At 40.1% G+C, this 15,814-nt stretch overlaps 2 protein-coding genes across 3 annotated transcripts in view; one reads left to right on the top strand and one right to left on the bottom strand.

The window, feature by feature from the left end:
* Positions 1-9,771, bottom strand: part of plekhh2 (pleckstrin homology domain containing, family H (with MyTH4 domain) member 2) — a 76,301-nt gene extending 66,530 nt beyond the window's left edge. The window contains exons 1-2 of the mRNA XM_088351514.1: positions 9,680-9,771; positions 1,804-1,938 (exon numbers count right to left, since the gene is read on the bottom strand). Of these exons, the coding sequence (XP_088207640.1) occupies positions 1,804-1,926 (123 nt within the window). The 5' untranslated portion in view covers positions 1,927-1,938; positions 9,680-9,771. The remainder of the gene's footprint in view (positions 1-1,803; positions 1,939-9,679) is intronic.
* Positions 9,772-12,318: 2,547 nt separating this feature from the next.
* The window catches only part of thada (THADA armadillo repeat containing), a 120,907-nt gene continuing 117,411 nt past the window's right edge, over positions 12,319-15,814 (top strand). For both annotated transcript variants that reach the window (XR_015852419.1, XM_088351090.1), the window contains exons 1-3: positions 12,319-12,588; positions 12,709-12,818; positions 14,796-14,926. Coding sequence is in view for 1 of the 2 variants with exons in the window: in XM_088351090.1 (XP_088207216.1) it covers positions 12,516-12,588; positions 12,709-12,818; positions 14,796-14,926 (314 nt within the window). In the remaining variant the exon portion in view is untranslated. The remainder of the gene's footprint in view (positions 12,589-12,708; positions 12,819-14,795; positions 14,927-15,814) is intronic.

Below are 15,814 nucleotides of genomic sequence, written 5' to 3'. Positions count from 1 at the left end.
CCTATCCTATCCTATCCTATCCTATTCTATTTGATTATTCTCAATTCTATTATATTCTATTCTATTTGATTATTCTCGATTCAATTCAATTCTATTCTAGTTTATTTTATCCTATCCTATTATTCTTGATTCTATCCTATCCTATCCTATTATTCTTGATTCTATTCTATTCTATTCCAATTTATTCAATTTATCCCATCCTATCCTATCCTATCCTATCCTATCCTATTCTATTTGATTATTCTTGATTCTATTCTATTTTATTATTCTATTTTATTCTATTCTATTCTACTCTATTCTATTCTATTCTATTCTATTCTATTCTATTCTATTCTATTCTATTCTATTATTCTTGATTCTATCTTGACAGAGTCATAGGAAAAATGTGCATCAACTTCATTGCTGTGCTGCTCTTTTATTCTATTCTATTCTATTCTATTTTGATTATTCTCAATTATATTGTATTGTATTGTATTCTATTCTATTCTATTCTATTTGATTATTCTCGATTCTATTCTATTCTATTTTATTCTATCCAGTCTCGTCTCAATAAACTGGCTAGGAAAGCGAGCTCTGTTGTGGGCAAAGAGCTGGACAGCCTAACAACAGTAGCTGAGAGACGAGCACTGAAAAAGCTGAGGTCAATCATGGACAATCCATCGCATCCACTACACAGCATTATCTCCAGACAGAAGAGCAGTTTCAGCGACAGACTGCTGTCACTGTCTTGTACTACGGACAGACTGAAGAGATCTTTTCTTCCTCATGCCATGAGGCTCTTTAACTCCACCCGGCAGAGTAAAGGCCCACATTAAACCACACCACCTACATTGGATATTACCGAATCTTACTGCAATATGTATTCTGTGTAGCACTATTTAGTTACTCTATATAACACGCTACAGTGGGCATTTGCACGTCACACTGGGTATTTGTATATTGTATTCTTTTGGCTTTATTATTGTACTGTTCTCAGCTCAGGGATGCTGCTGGAAATGTGAATTTCCCTTAGGGGATGAATAAAGTATCTATCTATCTATCTATCTCTATCTATCCTATCCTATTATTCTTGATTCTATCCTATCCTATCCTATCCTATCCTATTATTCTTGAGTCTATTCCATTTTATTCAATTTATCCTATCCTATCCTATCCTATCCTATTCTATTTGATTATTCTTGATTCTATTCTATTCTATTCTATTCTTTTTGATTATTCTTGATTCTATTCTATTCCATTCTATTCTAAAAACAGTTAAACAATTGGTAGTAAACTAATGTGGCATAGATCAAATAACACTCAACAATACATGAACTGAGTATTCCTTATTCTAATGGAAATTTTGAATCACATATGGTGACTATTAATTAAAGACATACAGGGGTGAGCTTTAGGGTAACAAGGAAATGTATTTTTTATTCACCAATTATGATGTTGTTTATTTCACAATAATGTACAGTGCAACACTGAAGAAAGGGACTGTCAAAAAAAAAAAACAAAAAATGTATTTATTAGTAGAGCAGCACATTAATGATAGAGTCGGACTCTTTCTGTACAAAACTGTTTCAATATTTTTCCAACTGCATGGTCAGGACCAAAATATCCATGCGTATGAACTCATGTTTGTTCTAGATTTCTTCCTGTGCGTTTTATTGAGTTTGAAGGGGGCTATTCATACATCCAGCTCTTAAAGCAACACCAGCAGGACGTCAAATACTACTTTATTATTAAAGTACTTCAATCTCCTGCATATTAGAACTCTAAAATCTAGTACAGTTTTACTCAAAATGTGCAACAACCCACCTTGTCAGCTGTAAGCTCTCGGATCCTGATGATCTGCACTCTGAATTTCATGAGCAGAGCTTCGAGGACAAAACACTTGTCTTTCCAGTCCTCCGGACTCATGGAGTCCTCACCTTCTGCCATATTGGCCGTTATCTGAAACATACAATGAAAAAATAATCATATGTCTAGTAGTGATCCCAAGAGCCAAGAAGAAATCCGCAGTTTCGAGTGTGATCTCTGATGGATTTAAACTGTAAATATGTTATTCTACTGTTGCATTATCTTCTTTGCATACTGTGTCTTTCTTGCTTGTGTTTGAAGAAGGAGGAAACAAGATGTTCACTAAACAGCCGACACCTAGCTGCGGCCAGATAAGGGACACTCAGCTCCTCTCTGACCGCAGGCTCGCCTAGTTTCGTTTACTATAGAATATGCTTACGATAACATGTTGTTGTGTAAACAGGTCTCAACTGTTTATTTTGTCACCCCCCCTCCCTTTAGCAGAGGAGACCTTATGTGAAATAGGGCGTTCCGAACACAATAAAAAGGCAAGGAGAAGGAGACTTTTTCAGAGTGTCTAGTAGACTGCAATAGGCAGACTATGGTCATTTCTCCTTGCAAGTAAGAAAAGTAATGTTCACGTTCTCTGTGTCTTTTTTGTATAAAGGTTTTGTTTACATCTGTTGGGTTTAAACCTGACAATCTCCATTCGGGTCCTGGTGCTGTGGAATGCGCTGCCCTGTGAGATTTGATCTGCAACCTCAGTGGAAATGTTTAAATCTAAGCTTAAAACACACTTCTATTGTCCATTTTATGATTGACCTATATTTCCCGTTAAGCCGACATTTCCACACTGACAATTCCCTGACAATTTATCCAAGTGTACTCCATGGAAAAACAGCTGAATTAGTGACGTTGGCGTCTCTGGAAAGCCTTCTTCTGAAGTCCTTTAGCTTTCTCTTATTGGCCTTCTTCTCCCCGCATAATGGTGTGCTGGCCCCTCCCATGGGCGTGCCAAGGAAGCCCCCTGGAATTCACCATCTAGTAGAAGAGCGTCCCGATGTCTGGGGTACTCATAACAACACCGAGCGTTCCTAATTCATCAGGGCCTTTCTGCGTCAACAGCGTCTGGATTTGCTTGTTATCTTATCAGCCGTATGTCCAGTTCCCGCCGTTCCTCTAAACAACATTTTCCAACAGGGTGCCCTGACCTCGCACCACAGCCCAGTCAGTGAATATCTTAAATTAAATGTACGTAAATTAAATGTAATTTGTATTCAATTGTATAAAATCCTTTGTAGTCAAATGTATAAAATCCTTCAACGGAAAAACAGGGCGATAGCCAGGACAGGAGAGCAAAACGTGGTCGGGATCAAAAAACAGGTCGTAGCCGGAGACAAACGGGGAAATCAGGAACGGATGGGTGGAAAACGGGTGAAAAAAGCGGGACCGACGGGAGTCAGAGTCAAAATGCTTGCCTTGTAGAAACAGAGGTTCGCTGACGGACTGACAAGAGGCGAGTGAAAGGACTGAGCTTAAGTAGAACGGGGAACCAATCAGGAAGCCAGCAGTGGCTGGCGCCAAACGAGCGGGCACAGGTGTACTTAATCAGTCATCAAGACACCTCAAGGTTTTTGAGTTTTTCCTTGCCCTCCTGTAGGTTTTCGATCAGGTGATGGTGTCATAATAGTCTGTAGTTTGCAATAATCTGTGGTCTGTTCAGCCCTTTGAGACTCTTTGTGATTAAGGGTGTCACAAATAAACATGACTTGACTTGACTTTCCTTATGCTGAAGTTTTGAGATTTCCCTTGCCCTCATGTTGGGTTTGGATCAGGGTATGCTGTCATAATAGTCTGTAGTTTGCAATAGTCTTTGATCTGTGCAGCCCTTTGAGACATTTTGTAATTAAGGGCTATACAAATAAACATGACTTGACTTGACGACAGCATTTATACCATAGAGCAGGAATGTCAAACTCATTTTAACTCAGGGGCCACACGATAGAACAAACATTCTGTCGGAGGCCGGACCAGTAGATTAAAGAGAAAGAAAAAGACATAAAGAAATAAGAGAAAGAGGGAGGGAAAAGGAGAGAGGGCGGGACAAATAAAGAAAAAGAGAAAGAGGGAGAGAGCGTGAGAAACAAAAGATAAAAAGTCATGAGAGAGGGGGAAAAGAAAGGGAGAGGAAGAAAGAAATCCAAAGAGAAATAGAAAGACAGAAGGAGAGAAAAGAAAAAAGAAAGCGCAAAGGGTATGAAGAGAGGAAGAGAAAAGAGAGAAAAGGAAAAAAGGACACAGAGAGAGAAAGAGACAAAGAGCATGTAAGGCGTGCAGCCATGTAAGGTGCTAACCTGCTTATTGGGGGTATTAGGGGTTCAGTGTCTTACCCGAGGACACTTCCACATGTTACATGGAGGAGCTGGGATTCGAACTGCGATCCCTTGATCCCAAGGCGAGCGCTCTACCTCCTGAGCCACTGCCGCCCCATTAGAGAAAAGAAAGCGCAAAGGGTATGAAGAGAGAAAAAGAAGAGAGAAAAGTAAAAAAGGACACACAGAGAGAAAGAGACAAAGAGCAACAAAGGAAGAGAAAAAGAGAGACACAGAAAGTGAAAGAGACAGAGACAGAGTGGGAGAAAAGGGGTGGAAAAGAGAGAGAAAGAGAGAGAGAGGGAGCGAGAGAGAGAGAGGGAGAGAGAGAGAGAGAGAGAGAGAGAGAGAGAGAGAAAATAAGAGAGAGAAATAAATACAAGTACAGTGAGAGGCACCTGGCGTTGGCAACATCAAGTGGACATATTTCAACCTGCAGCTTGTTTTTCTCTTGCGCTTCTCTGAGTGTTGTCTCACAGGCCGGATTCAATCCCTTATCGGGCCTGATCCTGCCCGCAGGCCACCTGTTTAACACCTGTGCCATCGAGACTTTAGGACAGACAAAGAGAGTGTGTTGTCGCCCAAATGCTTTGCTACTAGTCAGCACCTGAATTAATTCCGAAGCTACCCCATCCGGACCAGTGTGGCCAGTGGGCGTATGGTTTTGCTCTGCCGAATAGAAAAACACACGTACAGCCCAAATTTTCCAGCGAAAACAGATAAAAGGGAACAACAGATGATAATCTTTAATAGCAGACGAATGCGACAGAAAGCCTGGCTTTCTGCTCCGTGTAATAACCTCTCATTACACAGCTGCCATCTATATGGGAAGGGAATGCAAACATGTTGAAATAGGCTATAAACTGGTATCAATTTGCTTTTTGTTGCTTTAGGTTGTGGTAAACACCAGTGATCTCAAAATAGGGGCAACATGCTTATTCAGTGAATGCCCCAGAAAAGAAATCATTCTCATCTCATTAGCTACACCGCTTATCCTCAGTAGGGTCGCGGGGGTGCTGGAGCCCATCCCAGCAATCATCGGGCTGTGGGCAGGGGACACCCTGAACTGGTTGCCAGCCAATCGCAGGGCACACGGGGACAGACAACTCACTCGCTCATTCACACCTAGGGACAATTTGGACCGGACAATTCACCTGAAATGCATGTTTTTGGAATGTGGGAGGAAACCGGAGTGCCCGGAGGAAACCCACGCAAGCACGGGGAGAACATACAAACTCCGCACAGGAAGTCTGGAGCTGGATTTGAACCCACGACGTGAACTGTGCCGCACATGCGCTAACCACTGCGCCGCCGTGCTGCCCAAAAGAAATCATTGTATATTCATAATCAGATACAGTTCTATAACTACATCAAGTTCGTAGCATACATCGAGTTTTTTCACCAGTGTTCCAGGTCAGGGTTGGGTAGGGTTACTTTAACTTGATTACTTACAATGACTTTTGGATTACTCCAATACCAAATATGCTAATAAAAGACAAAAGAAAACTAAATATGAATAAAATGACTAAATGTTGTGCAGGATTGGGGAGTAACGGAATTCATGGAACGGCAAAAATGATGTTGGCCAGCTGTTTGGATTTATTTTCATTTTGTTTCTGTGGCATTTTATGTTAGTTTTGCCGGAGATCAAAGAGATCAAAGCCAGGAGAGAAAGTTTACCACGTGTTGTGAGTCATCATTTTATTCATATTTAGTTTCTTTTGTCTTTTACTAGCATATTTGGTATTGGAGTCATCCAAAAGTAATTGAAAGGAATCCAGTTAAAGTAACCCTACCAACCCTGGTTCCAGGGCATAATAGTGATCTTGTCTAGGATGCCGCAGGAAAGTGCTCAACTCTATCAAGCAAGGCAAATTTGTCACGACCAGAACGGAATCAGGACCCAATTGCGTAATGTTTGCCAAAGGTTTTATTGAAAGAAAGAGGAAGGGCTGCGCCCAAGATTCGGTGTTCGCTGGATGCGGGAAGAAAGTCGCTCGAGCAATCGGATTGTGATCCGAATATAATATGGAAGTGGATCTTCCGTAGCGAGCGATGGCGGTGTCAGGGACAGAAAAACAGGTACACGGGACAGGGAGAGCAAAAACGGGGTCGGGGTTGGAAACAGGTTGTAAGCCGGGACAGGTGAGTAGACGCAGTTGGGATAAAAAATGGATAGTAAGCCGGGACGGGGGAGCAGACGTGGTCGGGATCAAAACAGGTTGTAGCCGGAGACAAACGGGAGCACAAACGGGAGCAAAAATGGGACAGGCGGGAGTCGGAGTCAAAAAAGGCCTGCCTTGTATCAACAGAGGTTTGTAGACGGACTGACAACAGGAGAGTGACAGGACTGGGTTTGAATAGGGACTGGGAGCCAATCAGAGCCCACAGCGGTTGGCGCCAAATGAGCGGGCACAGGTGATTTACATCAGTAATCATGCCAAATTGTGCCTTCCTCTACCAATCAGCCAAGAAACTGTTGCATACATCCAGATCAGAATGTGGCATATTTTTTTCTTATTATATACTAATTATCTGCTCAGAAGGTAGTTAAGTAAACCCTTTTTTGCGGGGGATACAATCCAAAAAGAACCTGTGATAGGCAAAATCCATGGAGTAGAAACCTTTATTTTTTACAATCAATAAACAATAAAATACAATAAAAAGCGGGGAGACAGTTTAGCCAATCAGAATGTAGAACACGATGCACAATGCAAATCCATGAAGCAGCGAAACCATGAAAAATAAACTGCATTATAGCAAAGGGTTATTGTACAGGTGTCATGATTACAGATTTGAATCACCTGTGCCAGCTCAATTGGCATCAACTGTCGTGGGTTCTGATTGGCTCCCTGTCTCTATTTGAACCCAGTCCTGTCTGTCCCCTGATGTCAGTCCGTCTGCAAACCTCTGTTTTTACAAGGCAAGCCTTTTCGACCCTGACTCCCGCCTGTCCCATTTTTGCTCCCGTTTGTCTCCGGCTACAACCCGTTTTGATCCCGACCACGTCTGCTCTCCCGTCCCGGCTTACGACTCGTTTCCGACCCCGACCATGTTTTTGCTCTCCCAGTCCTGGCTACCGACCAGTTTTTCCGTCCCTGACACCGCCATCGCTCGCTACGGAAGATCCACTTCCATGTTCGGATCACAATCCGAGTACGAGAGTGACTTGCTTCCCGCGTCCAGCTGGATCGTGGGCGCTGCCCTTGCTCTTTTTTTCAATAAAATTGTGAGAAAACATTACGCGTTTGGGTCTCACCTGTGAGCTGGTCGTGAAAACAGGGAAATATATCAAATGGATTATTTTGTTTGATGGAGCTGTTTAAGAGTGTGGTAATAATAACAAAGGAAATTAAGTAAACATATTGCACAATATTCTGCAGATTTTATTTACTATGTTTTTGTTTTACAAAAAGAAAAAAGAAAAGAAACAGTTTTTTTAGAAATACCCGATATTGATATGGTAAAACTTGACTAAAAAAAGTGCCGAAATTACAGCAAATGTATTACCTAAAAAAAGTAGTACCATCTAAGACGCAGCTAATGACAGGAAAAAAATGTCAATTAAGGTAACATGATAATTTAAGATTCAAAAACAAACATGAAACAGGTACAGGGAATTACTTTTTTAAATATTTTCTACCGATGGTGTGCTTCAAGATTTCCAAGTGAAAAGAAATTTGCGTGGCCCAAAAAAGGTTAAGAAAGTGTTGTTTTTACTTTGTTCTTAATTTTCCATACTTTTATCATTTGTAAAACTGTTTCTAAATATTGAATATGTCACGGTTGTCATGGCGCCCAAATGGCCCCGCCCGTGTGGCGCCAGCTGCAGCTTGTTGACAGATTGGCTCCCTGTAGATATTTAAACTCTGTCCATTCAGTCCCCTTTTGTCAGTGCGTCTGCGAATCTCTGTTTTTACACGGCAAGCCCTTTTTTGCCTGTCCCGTTTTTTGCTCCTGTTTGTCTCCCGCTACGACCTGTTTTGATCACAACCACATCTGCTCTCCTGTCCCGAATTACGATCCCTTTTTTGATTCCGACCACGTCTACTCTTCACTCCTGGCTTCTGACTCGTTGCTGATCTCGACCACGTTTTTTGCTCTCCTGTCCCGGCTACTGACCTGTCCCCCCCCCCTCCCCCTACACCGCCATCGCTCGCCACGGAAGTGCCAATTCCGCTTTCGGAGCGACCTGCTTTCCGCGTCCAGCAATCGCCGGATCCCGAGCGCAACCCTTTCTCTTCCTTCAATGAAACTTGTGGTAACGTTACTGTCAGGTTTTCAATGTAAATCTCTTGAATTTCTGTCTCAAGGTAATTAGCTTGTTTTTATATTACTAAATATAAAAACAATGTTTCTCATACACACACACACACACACACACACACACATAAAGTAACGTTTCAACAATGAGTGTAATTCTATCTCTTGTACGTTTATCAATCTTGTATTGTTTTATTTTGAAGTCATGTTCTTGTGTGTACTGATTTCTCTGACGCAAAATAAACCACTCCCTCTCTCTGTTTGGACTTCATCCAGGACGGACGTAAGTTCTTTCTGCCATCATCATGTAGAATTAAACTATATACATGTATTTTATCCGTGCAAATATAGCCACCAAATAGTCTTAATAATGTCGATCTCTGACAGTTACGCGAGTGGGTCCTGTTCACGTTCTGGTCCTGACAGAACGTTGTTAGCAAATTCGCACAGTAGTTTCATCACATTAAAGGGTTCACATTTCTGCAGAAATAACGCATTTTGTAACTCCTTTGAGGGAGCCACCCCTGACTGTTAAAGGACAGGGAGAAAAATAAATGAAGAAATAAAAGATGTTGGAGTTTCAAGCATTTTGCAACTGAGGATTTTAAAGCAACTGGGGATTTCACAATTTCGCTATTTCATCAATATTAATTTCACAAAAAAAATGTCGGACTAAAAAATAAGACGCATTTTATGACAATGGGGTAATATCATATTTCATATTTAAGTATATATATATTTTTTACAATAAATAATATAGTACAATACATTATTATAAATAATAGTAGCGTTTTATTGCTTTCATTTTCTCCAATAAATAGTAAATCCAGCAATAACGTTTATACTTTTAAATGACATTTACTCGACATTCAATATTAAATTGTGTTTCAAAATATCCAGGATACATTTTTAATGTTTACATTTTATTTCTTAGATGTATTCATTGTGATCATCAATTACAAATAGCATTTCCGAGGTTTTTGTTTAATTTAATTTAGATTCGAAAATAACGAAACAGTAAACGTCTCACGGACGCTGTACACAACACCGACTGGTACAATCAGGACATTGAACGCACCATATATCCTCACGCATAAAAGAGATATTGTTATTGAAAACAAAGTCTTTATCTACTTCAAATGTAAAAAAACGAAAAGATTAGGTAACTAAATATTCATGTATGTTAAGTTATGAAAGACATAGCTTGTTACAACTAAACAATACAGTATTATAAACTCCGCTAGATGTCCGCTACTTACCCGTAAAAAGAAATGATGGAACCCCACTACACGAGTGATTTCACTCCACGTCCACAAATACAGCTGCAGTTCATTATCCCCGTGGACAGTTTTTCACGAGTGGACCGACTAGGATTTTTTTCTCGTCCCAAAAAGTTTCAGAAGGAAAAAAAAAGTTGCGCTTGTCAAGAGATCCAATCTCTTATGGAGTGGGCGTTCCATTGCGTGGGAGAAATCCCACTGACGTATCATTTCCGCTTGCCAGAAAACTAAGTGTTAATTTGAAAATAATAATAATATGTTTGGAGTTTTACAACAGCTGAACGATAAAACATCATTGATATAAGTAATTAGCGAAGCCAGTCTTAAACAAACTGAAGATTTCGGGTTCAACTTAATAGTTAGAATTGTGCTTTTAATTTGACACTAGAGTAAAACCGGAACTAGATTAGAGTGCGGCATGGTGATCACTGTACCAGGTTACACGACTACAAAATAAAACAATTAAATACTATAAACATAAGTAAAATAACTTTTAAATTAACGTACGTGGGTAGTTTTATTAAATACACTCCTTTATACCAAACAAGTACGATAGTTTTTTTCATCCACGAAAACCTAAAATGCGTAAACCAGCTTTTCAAAATTGTATCAAGACATTTTGTTATCTTTTAGTTCTCTAAATATAAAAAACATTCTCTTCCCTTTTTGTTGAATAAAGGGACAGTGTCTATTATCTCCTTTAAGTGGTAAAAATTATTTATTCATTAAAATATAATATTGCTTTTGATAATAAGCAAAATGAACTGAATTACCATCCATCCATCCATTATCTGCACTGCTTATCCTCAGTAGGGTCGCGGGGGTGCTGGAGCCCATCCCAGCTATCATCAGGCAGTGGGCAGGGGACACAGGGACAGACAATTTGCTTGCTCATTCACACAGAGGGACAATTCGAACCGACCAATTAACCTGACACGCATGCTTTTAGAATGTGGGAGGAAACCGGAGTGCAAGCACTGGGAGAACATGCAAACTCCCCACACTAGGTTCCATCTCATGACCTTAGAACTGTGCCGCACATGCGCTAACCACTGCGCCGTCCTGCTGCCTGAATTACCATACAAACATTAATTTCAAAATAATCTCTTGAGTCATGAGACTTACCTAAGGGGAGCTGACATAATTACCTGCCATCTTGCTGCTATGGGTACCCCAAAAAACTCAAAAAGGTTGGGCAATGTTTTTGGTGTTTGGGTCAATTTGAGTCTCTATAGCACAGGTGTCAAACAGGCGGCCCGCGGGCCAGATCAGGCCCGCTAAGGGATTGAATCCGGCCCGCGAGACAACACTCAGAGAAGCGCAAGAGAAAAACAAGCTGCAGGTTGAAATGTCAACTTGATGTTGCCAAAGCCAGGTGCCTCTCACAAAGACACTGTACTTGTATTTATTTCTCTCTCTCTCTCTCTCTCTCTCTCTCTCTCTCTCTCTCTCTCTCTCTCTCTCTCTCTCTCTCTCTCTCTCTCTCTCTCTCTCTCTCTCTCTCTCTCTCTCTGTCTCTCTCTCTCTCTCTCTCTCTCTCTCTCTCTCTCTCCCTCTCTCTCTCATTTTTCCACCCCTTTTCTCCCACTCTGTCTCTTTCTCTTCCACCCTCTGTGTCTCTCTTTTTCTTTTCCTTTGTTGCTCTTTGTCTCTTTCTCTCTCTGTGTCTTTTAAGCTCTTTTGCTCTAACTTCCTTTTCCCCTTTTCTCTCTTTTCTCTTTCTCTCTTCATAACCTTTGCGCTTTATTTTCTCTTTTCTCTCCTTCCGTCTTTCTATTTCTCTTTGGATTTCTTTCTTCCTCTCCCTTTTCGCCCTCCCTCATGAATTTTTATCTTTTGTTTCTCACGCTCTCTCCCTCTCTCTCTTTTTCTTTCTTTGTCCTGCCTTCTCTCATTTTCCCTCCCTCTTTCTCTTATTTCTTTATTTCTCTTTTTCTTTCTCTTTAATCTACTAGTCCGGCCCCCGACAGAATGTTTGTTCTATCGTGTGGCCCCCGGGTTAAAATGAGTTTGACACCCCTGCTCTATAGTTTGTATTCTTCCTTGTGCTTTTAGGCACTTGTTTTCAGTTGCAATACACCATACAGCGACATGTAACTGTCAAATAATACACACTGTCTCTTTAAACATGCCCGAATAGTAATACAGGTAATTATGATTGCTGTTATTATTATCATAATTTCCTTTTACTTTGTTTAGTGTTTTCCCCCAATGTACTTTTGCAGAATTTATTGTTTCCCGTGGAATTGTAAATTATGTATTGTTGTCCAATGGTTACATGCATTTATTTATTATTATTATTTTTTAAAATAATGCAATGTTCAGTAAAAAGCATTAGAATTATATTTTTTTAAAAGAACAAAATAAGAAAATATCCTTCTTCATGTCCTGTCCAGTGTCGCCATAAGCCAATGAAATCCCTGCAATTGGGGTGCAGTTCCGACAGCAAAGGTATTCATAAACATGCCGTCAGCGACACCTAACGTTAAAAAAAAGCAATACAACCGGAGTTCAATAAAGTTGAAATTTTGGTTTTGTTTTGAAATGCTATCTGCCGGAAGCTGTCACCTTATTTTGGAAAGTGACGCAGGCGGAAGCTCATTGCATTTTCGGAAACCTGTACCGCATGTAACACTAGTCGTCTCCTGCAAATGCTGAAAAAAAAACAGTGTTTTATTTTTTATTTTTTATCACGACACAAATTTTTACCTTTGTGTGTTTTCATTTGTATCTCAGTCTTCTTGTTTTAATACACCGCTTCCATTTAACTAGCAAAACTTGTTTTAAATGTACAGGAGTTGAAAATTTTGGCACCATGGTGGTTAAAAAGAAGACCCCTAAAGTTGAAGCTTTGGTTTTGGATGAAGAAAAGCTGCGAATTTTGATGGGTAATATGATTTTACCTTGAAACATTTCTTTGCTCTTTATATTTTTCTACTACTAATTGTCCCATGGCATGACTTATTTGTGTGACAGGATAAACATTAATGCTAAACATTTGTTTCTAGCATCTCTATCTGTAGATGAAGGGAATGGTGGAGTAAAGCAGGTCGCCAAGACTTTGCAGTCCTGCTTAGAGCTGAAGGATCCAGTGCAACAGATCCAGCTGGTGAAAAAGGTGCACACAAAATGCTTTACAAGTAATGCTATCAGTCATGTCAAGTCATGTTCATTTGTATAGCCCTTAATCATAAAGATTCTCCGAAAGATATGAGTCCATGCATGATTTTGTATACTTACAACAGAACCTTAAAATCACATCTAAAGCTAACAGGGAGTGATCAAACTTTCTTCTCATCTCATCTCATTAGCTGCACCGCTTATCCTCAGTAGGGTCGCGGGGGGTTCATCCCAGCAATCATTGGGCAGTGGGCAGGGGACACCCTGAACTGGTTGCCAGCCAATCGCAGGGCACTCAGGGACAGACAACTCGCTCGCTCATTCACACCCAGGGACAATTTGGACCGGCCAATCCACCTGAAATGCATGTCTTTGGAATGTGGGAGGAAACCGGAATGCCCGGAGGAAACCCACATACAAACTCCGCATAGGAAGTCCGGTAACTGGATTTGAACCCACACAGGAGGTTCCCAAGACCTTAGAACTGTGCCGCTCACGCGCTAACCACTGCTCCGCCGTGCTGCCCATCAAACTTTCTTGTCTTAGTTAAAAGCCTCGCTGCAGCATTTTGTACCAGCCGAAGGCTCTTGATTTTGGACTTCGGGAGACCAGAGAGTAGTGCATTACAGTATGCAGAAATAAAAACTCTATAGTGTTCTTTAAAATCTTATAAAGCTGAATTGAACTACACAGTGACATTTGGTGAGGTTTGTGTCTGGTGAGGCAGTCAGATTTACCAAATTACATCTTTATCATTTGATTGGCACATCAAAAAAGTAATACAGACGCTGCCCTACTTACGAACGAGATGTCCGTTTCAGACGATGGTTCGTAAGTTGAATTTGTTAGTAAGTTGCTCCAGTGATATATTTTGTATGGAATATATGTTTAAGGTTTATATAAGTGCGTTTAAAACTTGTATAAATAACCTGGATTTTTTTGACTAAAAAATAAACATTTTCTAAAATAATAGGCTCTATAAAGATAAAGTTGAGTTTAACTTACTTTTTTGGAAGATGCGCTTCTAGAGGTCCTGCCCGTGGTAAAAAGTGGCTGAAAAAATGCGTTCCAACCATTTTCCCAACCGCATCAAACTTTCGTATTCCACTTTCCTTTCCAAAGAAACACTTCGCCTTTTCTTTACACTTTACACCAACCATGTTGGATGGATGCACAAAATATTAAACAATAAGAATTTGAAAGTGCGCGGGAGATACAGTATAGAATTTTTTTTTTGAAGAGGAAGCCGGATATCTTCTTTGGGGTGGATGCTGGGTGACCACTCACAGCGCCACTCGCCGGTAGCGGCAGAAAGAAGCACTAAACAATGTCCTGTATTCGGAATACAGTGCACACAATACAAAATCTAACTTACAGCAATGTCCAAATATTATTTGACATCCCGAAAAAAATGTTCGGATATACCATTTTTCGTAAGTCAAATGGTCGTAAGTAGAGGAGCGCCTGTATTTAAACTGTAGGATATGAGTAAACGTTTTATTGTCTTACCTTAACTTATAAATGAAATCTATGTCCTGCTCTTTTCATTTGAAAGTACCAAGCGATAGGTAATAAATTATTAGATGGCTTGGCTTGTTGTTAACATGCTTTCACTAAATTTTTTGTTTAGGAATGATGAGTGCTCCAATTCAGAATCCTCTATTTTACCCTTGCCCTCTGCTATGATGCATAAGAATTGCGTGCCTCACTCTGCATCTTCAGACGCTCAGCACAGTCATTTGTTACATACTATTTCTATTATTACTATTTGTAATATAATGTAAAAATTCAGCCATTTAAATAAAGTAAATTAGAAAGAACACTTCACACTGAATAAATACAGTATATCCATTTGATATATTTTTAATTTGATATTTCCAGAATGACAGGGGAGGCACAGCCTCACCTGCCTCTCCTGATTCCACATCACTGGAAATCAATAACTGACATGTTATCTGTGTTTCCTTTGCTCCAGGCTGGTTTGCTCCTTGAGGCACTTGACGAAGAGCCGACTGATGGCAACATTTTAGAAACTTGTCTGCAGACGTTGGCCTTGGGCTACATCTCCCTGCAGGATAAGAACCCATTGCGACGAGCAATTTCCAGGTGCGAATTAGGATTCAGAATGAAATGACTCTTATTTAGTAAAGAGTGCCATATTTAACTGCAAAATTCTCTCAAACTCTGTTTACTTTTGCAAAATGTCATCACTATTTTTGATTGCACTATTTTCTGATGCACGTACAATTTAGGGCAGTCTGCCAGTACTATCTTGTAAATATTGCCTACGTATCATAACATTCATTTTATTTTATCTTTAAGTCCTTTGTCATATGTTTATTCTTGAGTGCTAAGTCCAATGTTAATTGTAAACAATGTACACTACGTTGTTTAATCTAATAGAGATATTTATAGTCTGTATAAGCACCATTTAAAATAGTTGACCATATATAATATTTATATATATAAGACATTTAATCCCATCGATGTCTGCTCTAATTACCGTAAATTCAGACTATAGAGCGCACCTGATTATAAGCCGCACCCAGTACATTTTTATAGCAAAACGTATTTAGTACATACATAAGCCGCCCCTGACTATAAGCCACATGGGCCCACATTGAAACAGGAGATATTTACACAGAAAGAGTTTTAATAGACAGTACCATAATCCCTTAAAGTTCCGACCGCTGAGATTTTAATAAGCAAGTACATACCTGTACCATGTCGCCAGTCTCTGAAATAAGTCATGCCACATATCATTGGAAAGTTTAAACTCTTGGGATTCGAGATTTCAAAATATACTCATAACAGAAATGTCACGATCTGTCTAACAGAACATACCCCAAAACATTACGTTCGATGGCCGTTTTCAACTGGCTTTGTTAGATCAAAGATCTCATCTCATTCTCATCTCATTAGCCGTACCGCTTATCCTCATTAGGGTCGCGGGGGGGGCTGGAGCCCATCCCAGCCATCTCCGGGCAGTGGGCA

This window comes from Urocampus carinirostris, chromosome 13 (genome assembly GCF_059441175.1).
Source record: "Urocampus carinirostris isolate Australia breed hairy pipefish chromosome 13, RoL_Ucar_1.0, whole genome shotgun sequence".
NCBI lineage: Eukaryota > Metazoa > Chordata > Actinopteri > Syngnathiformes > Syngnathidae > Urocampus > Urocampus carinirostris.
This window is presented reverse-complemented; position numbering and strand designations above follow the sequence as displayed.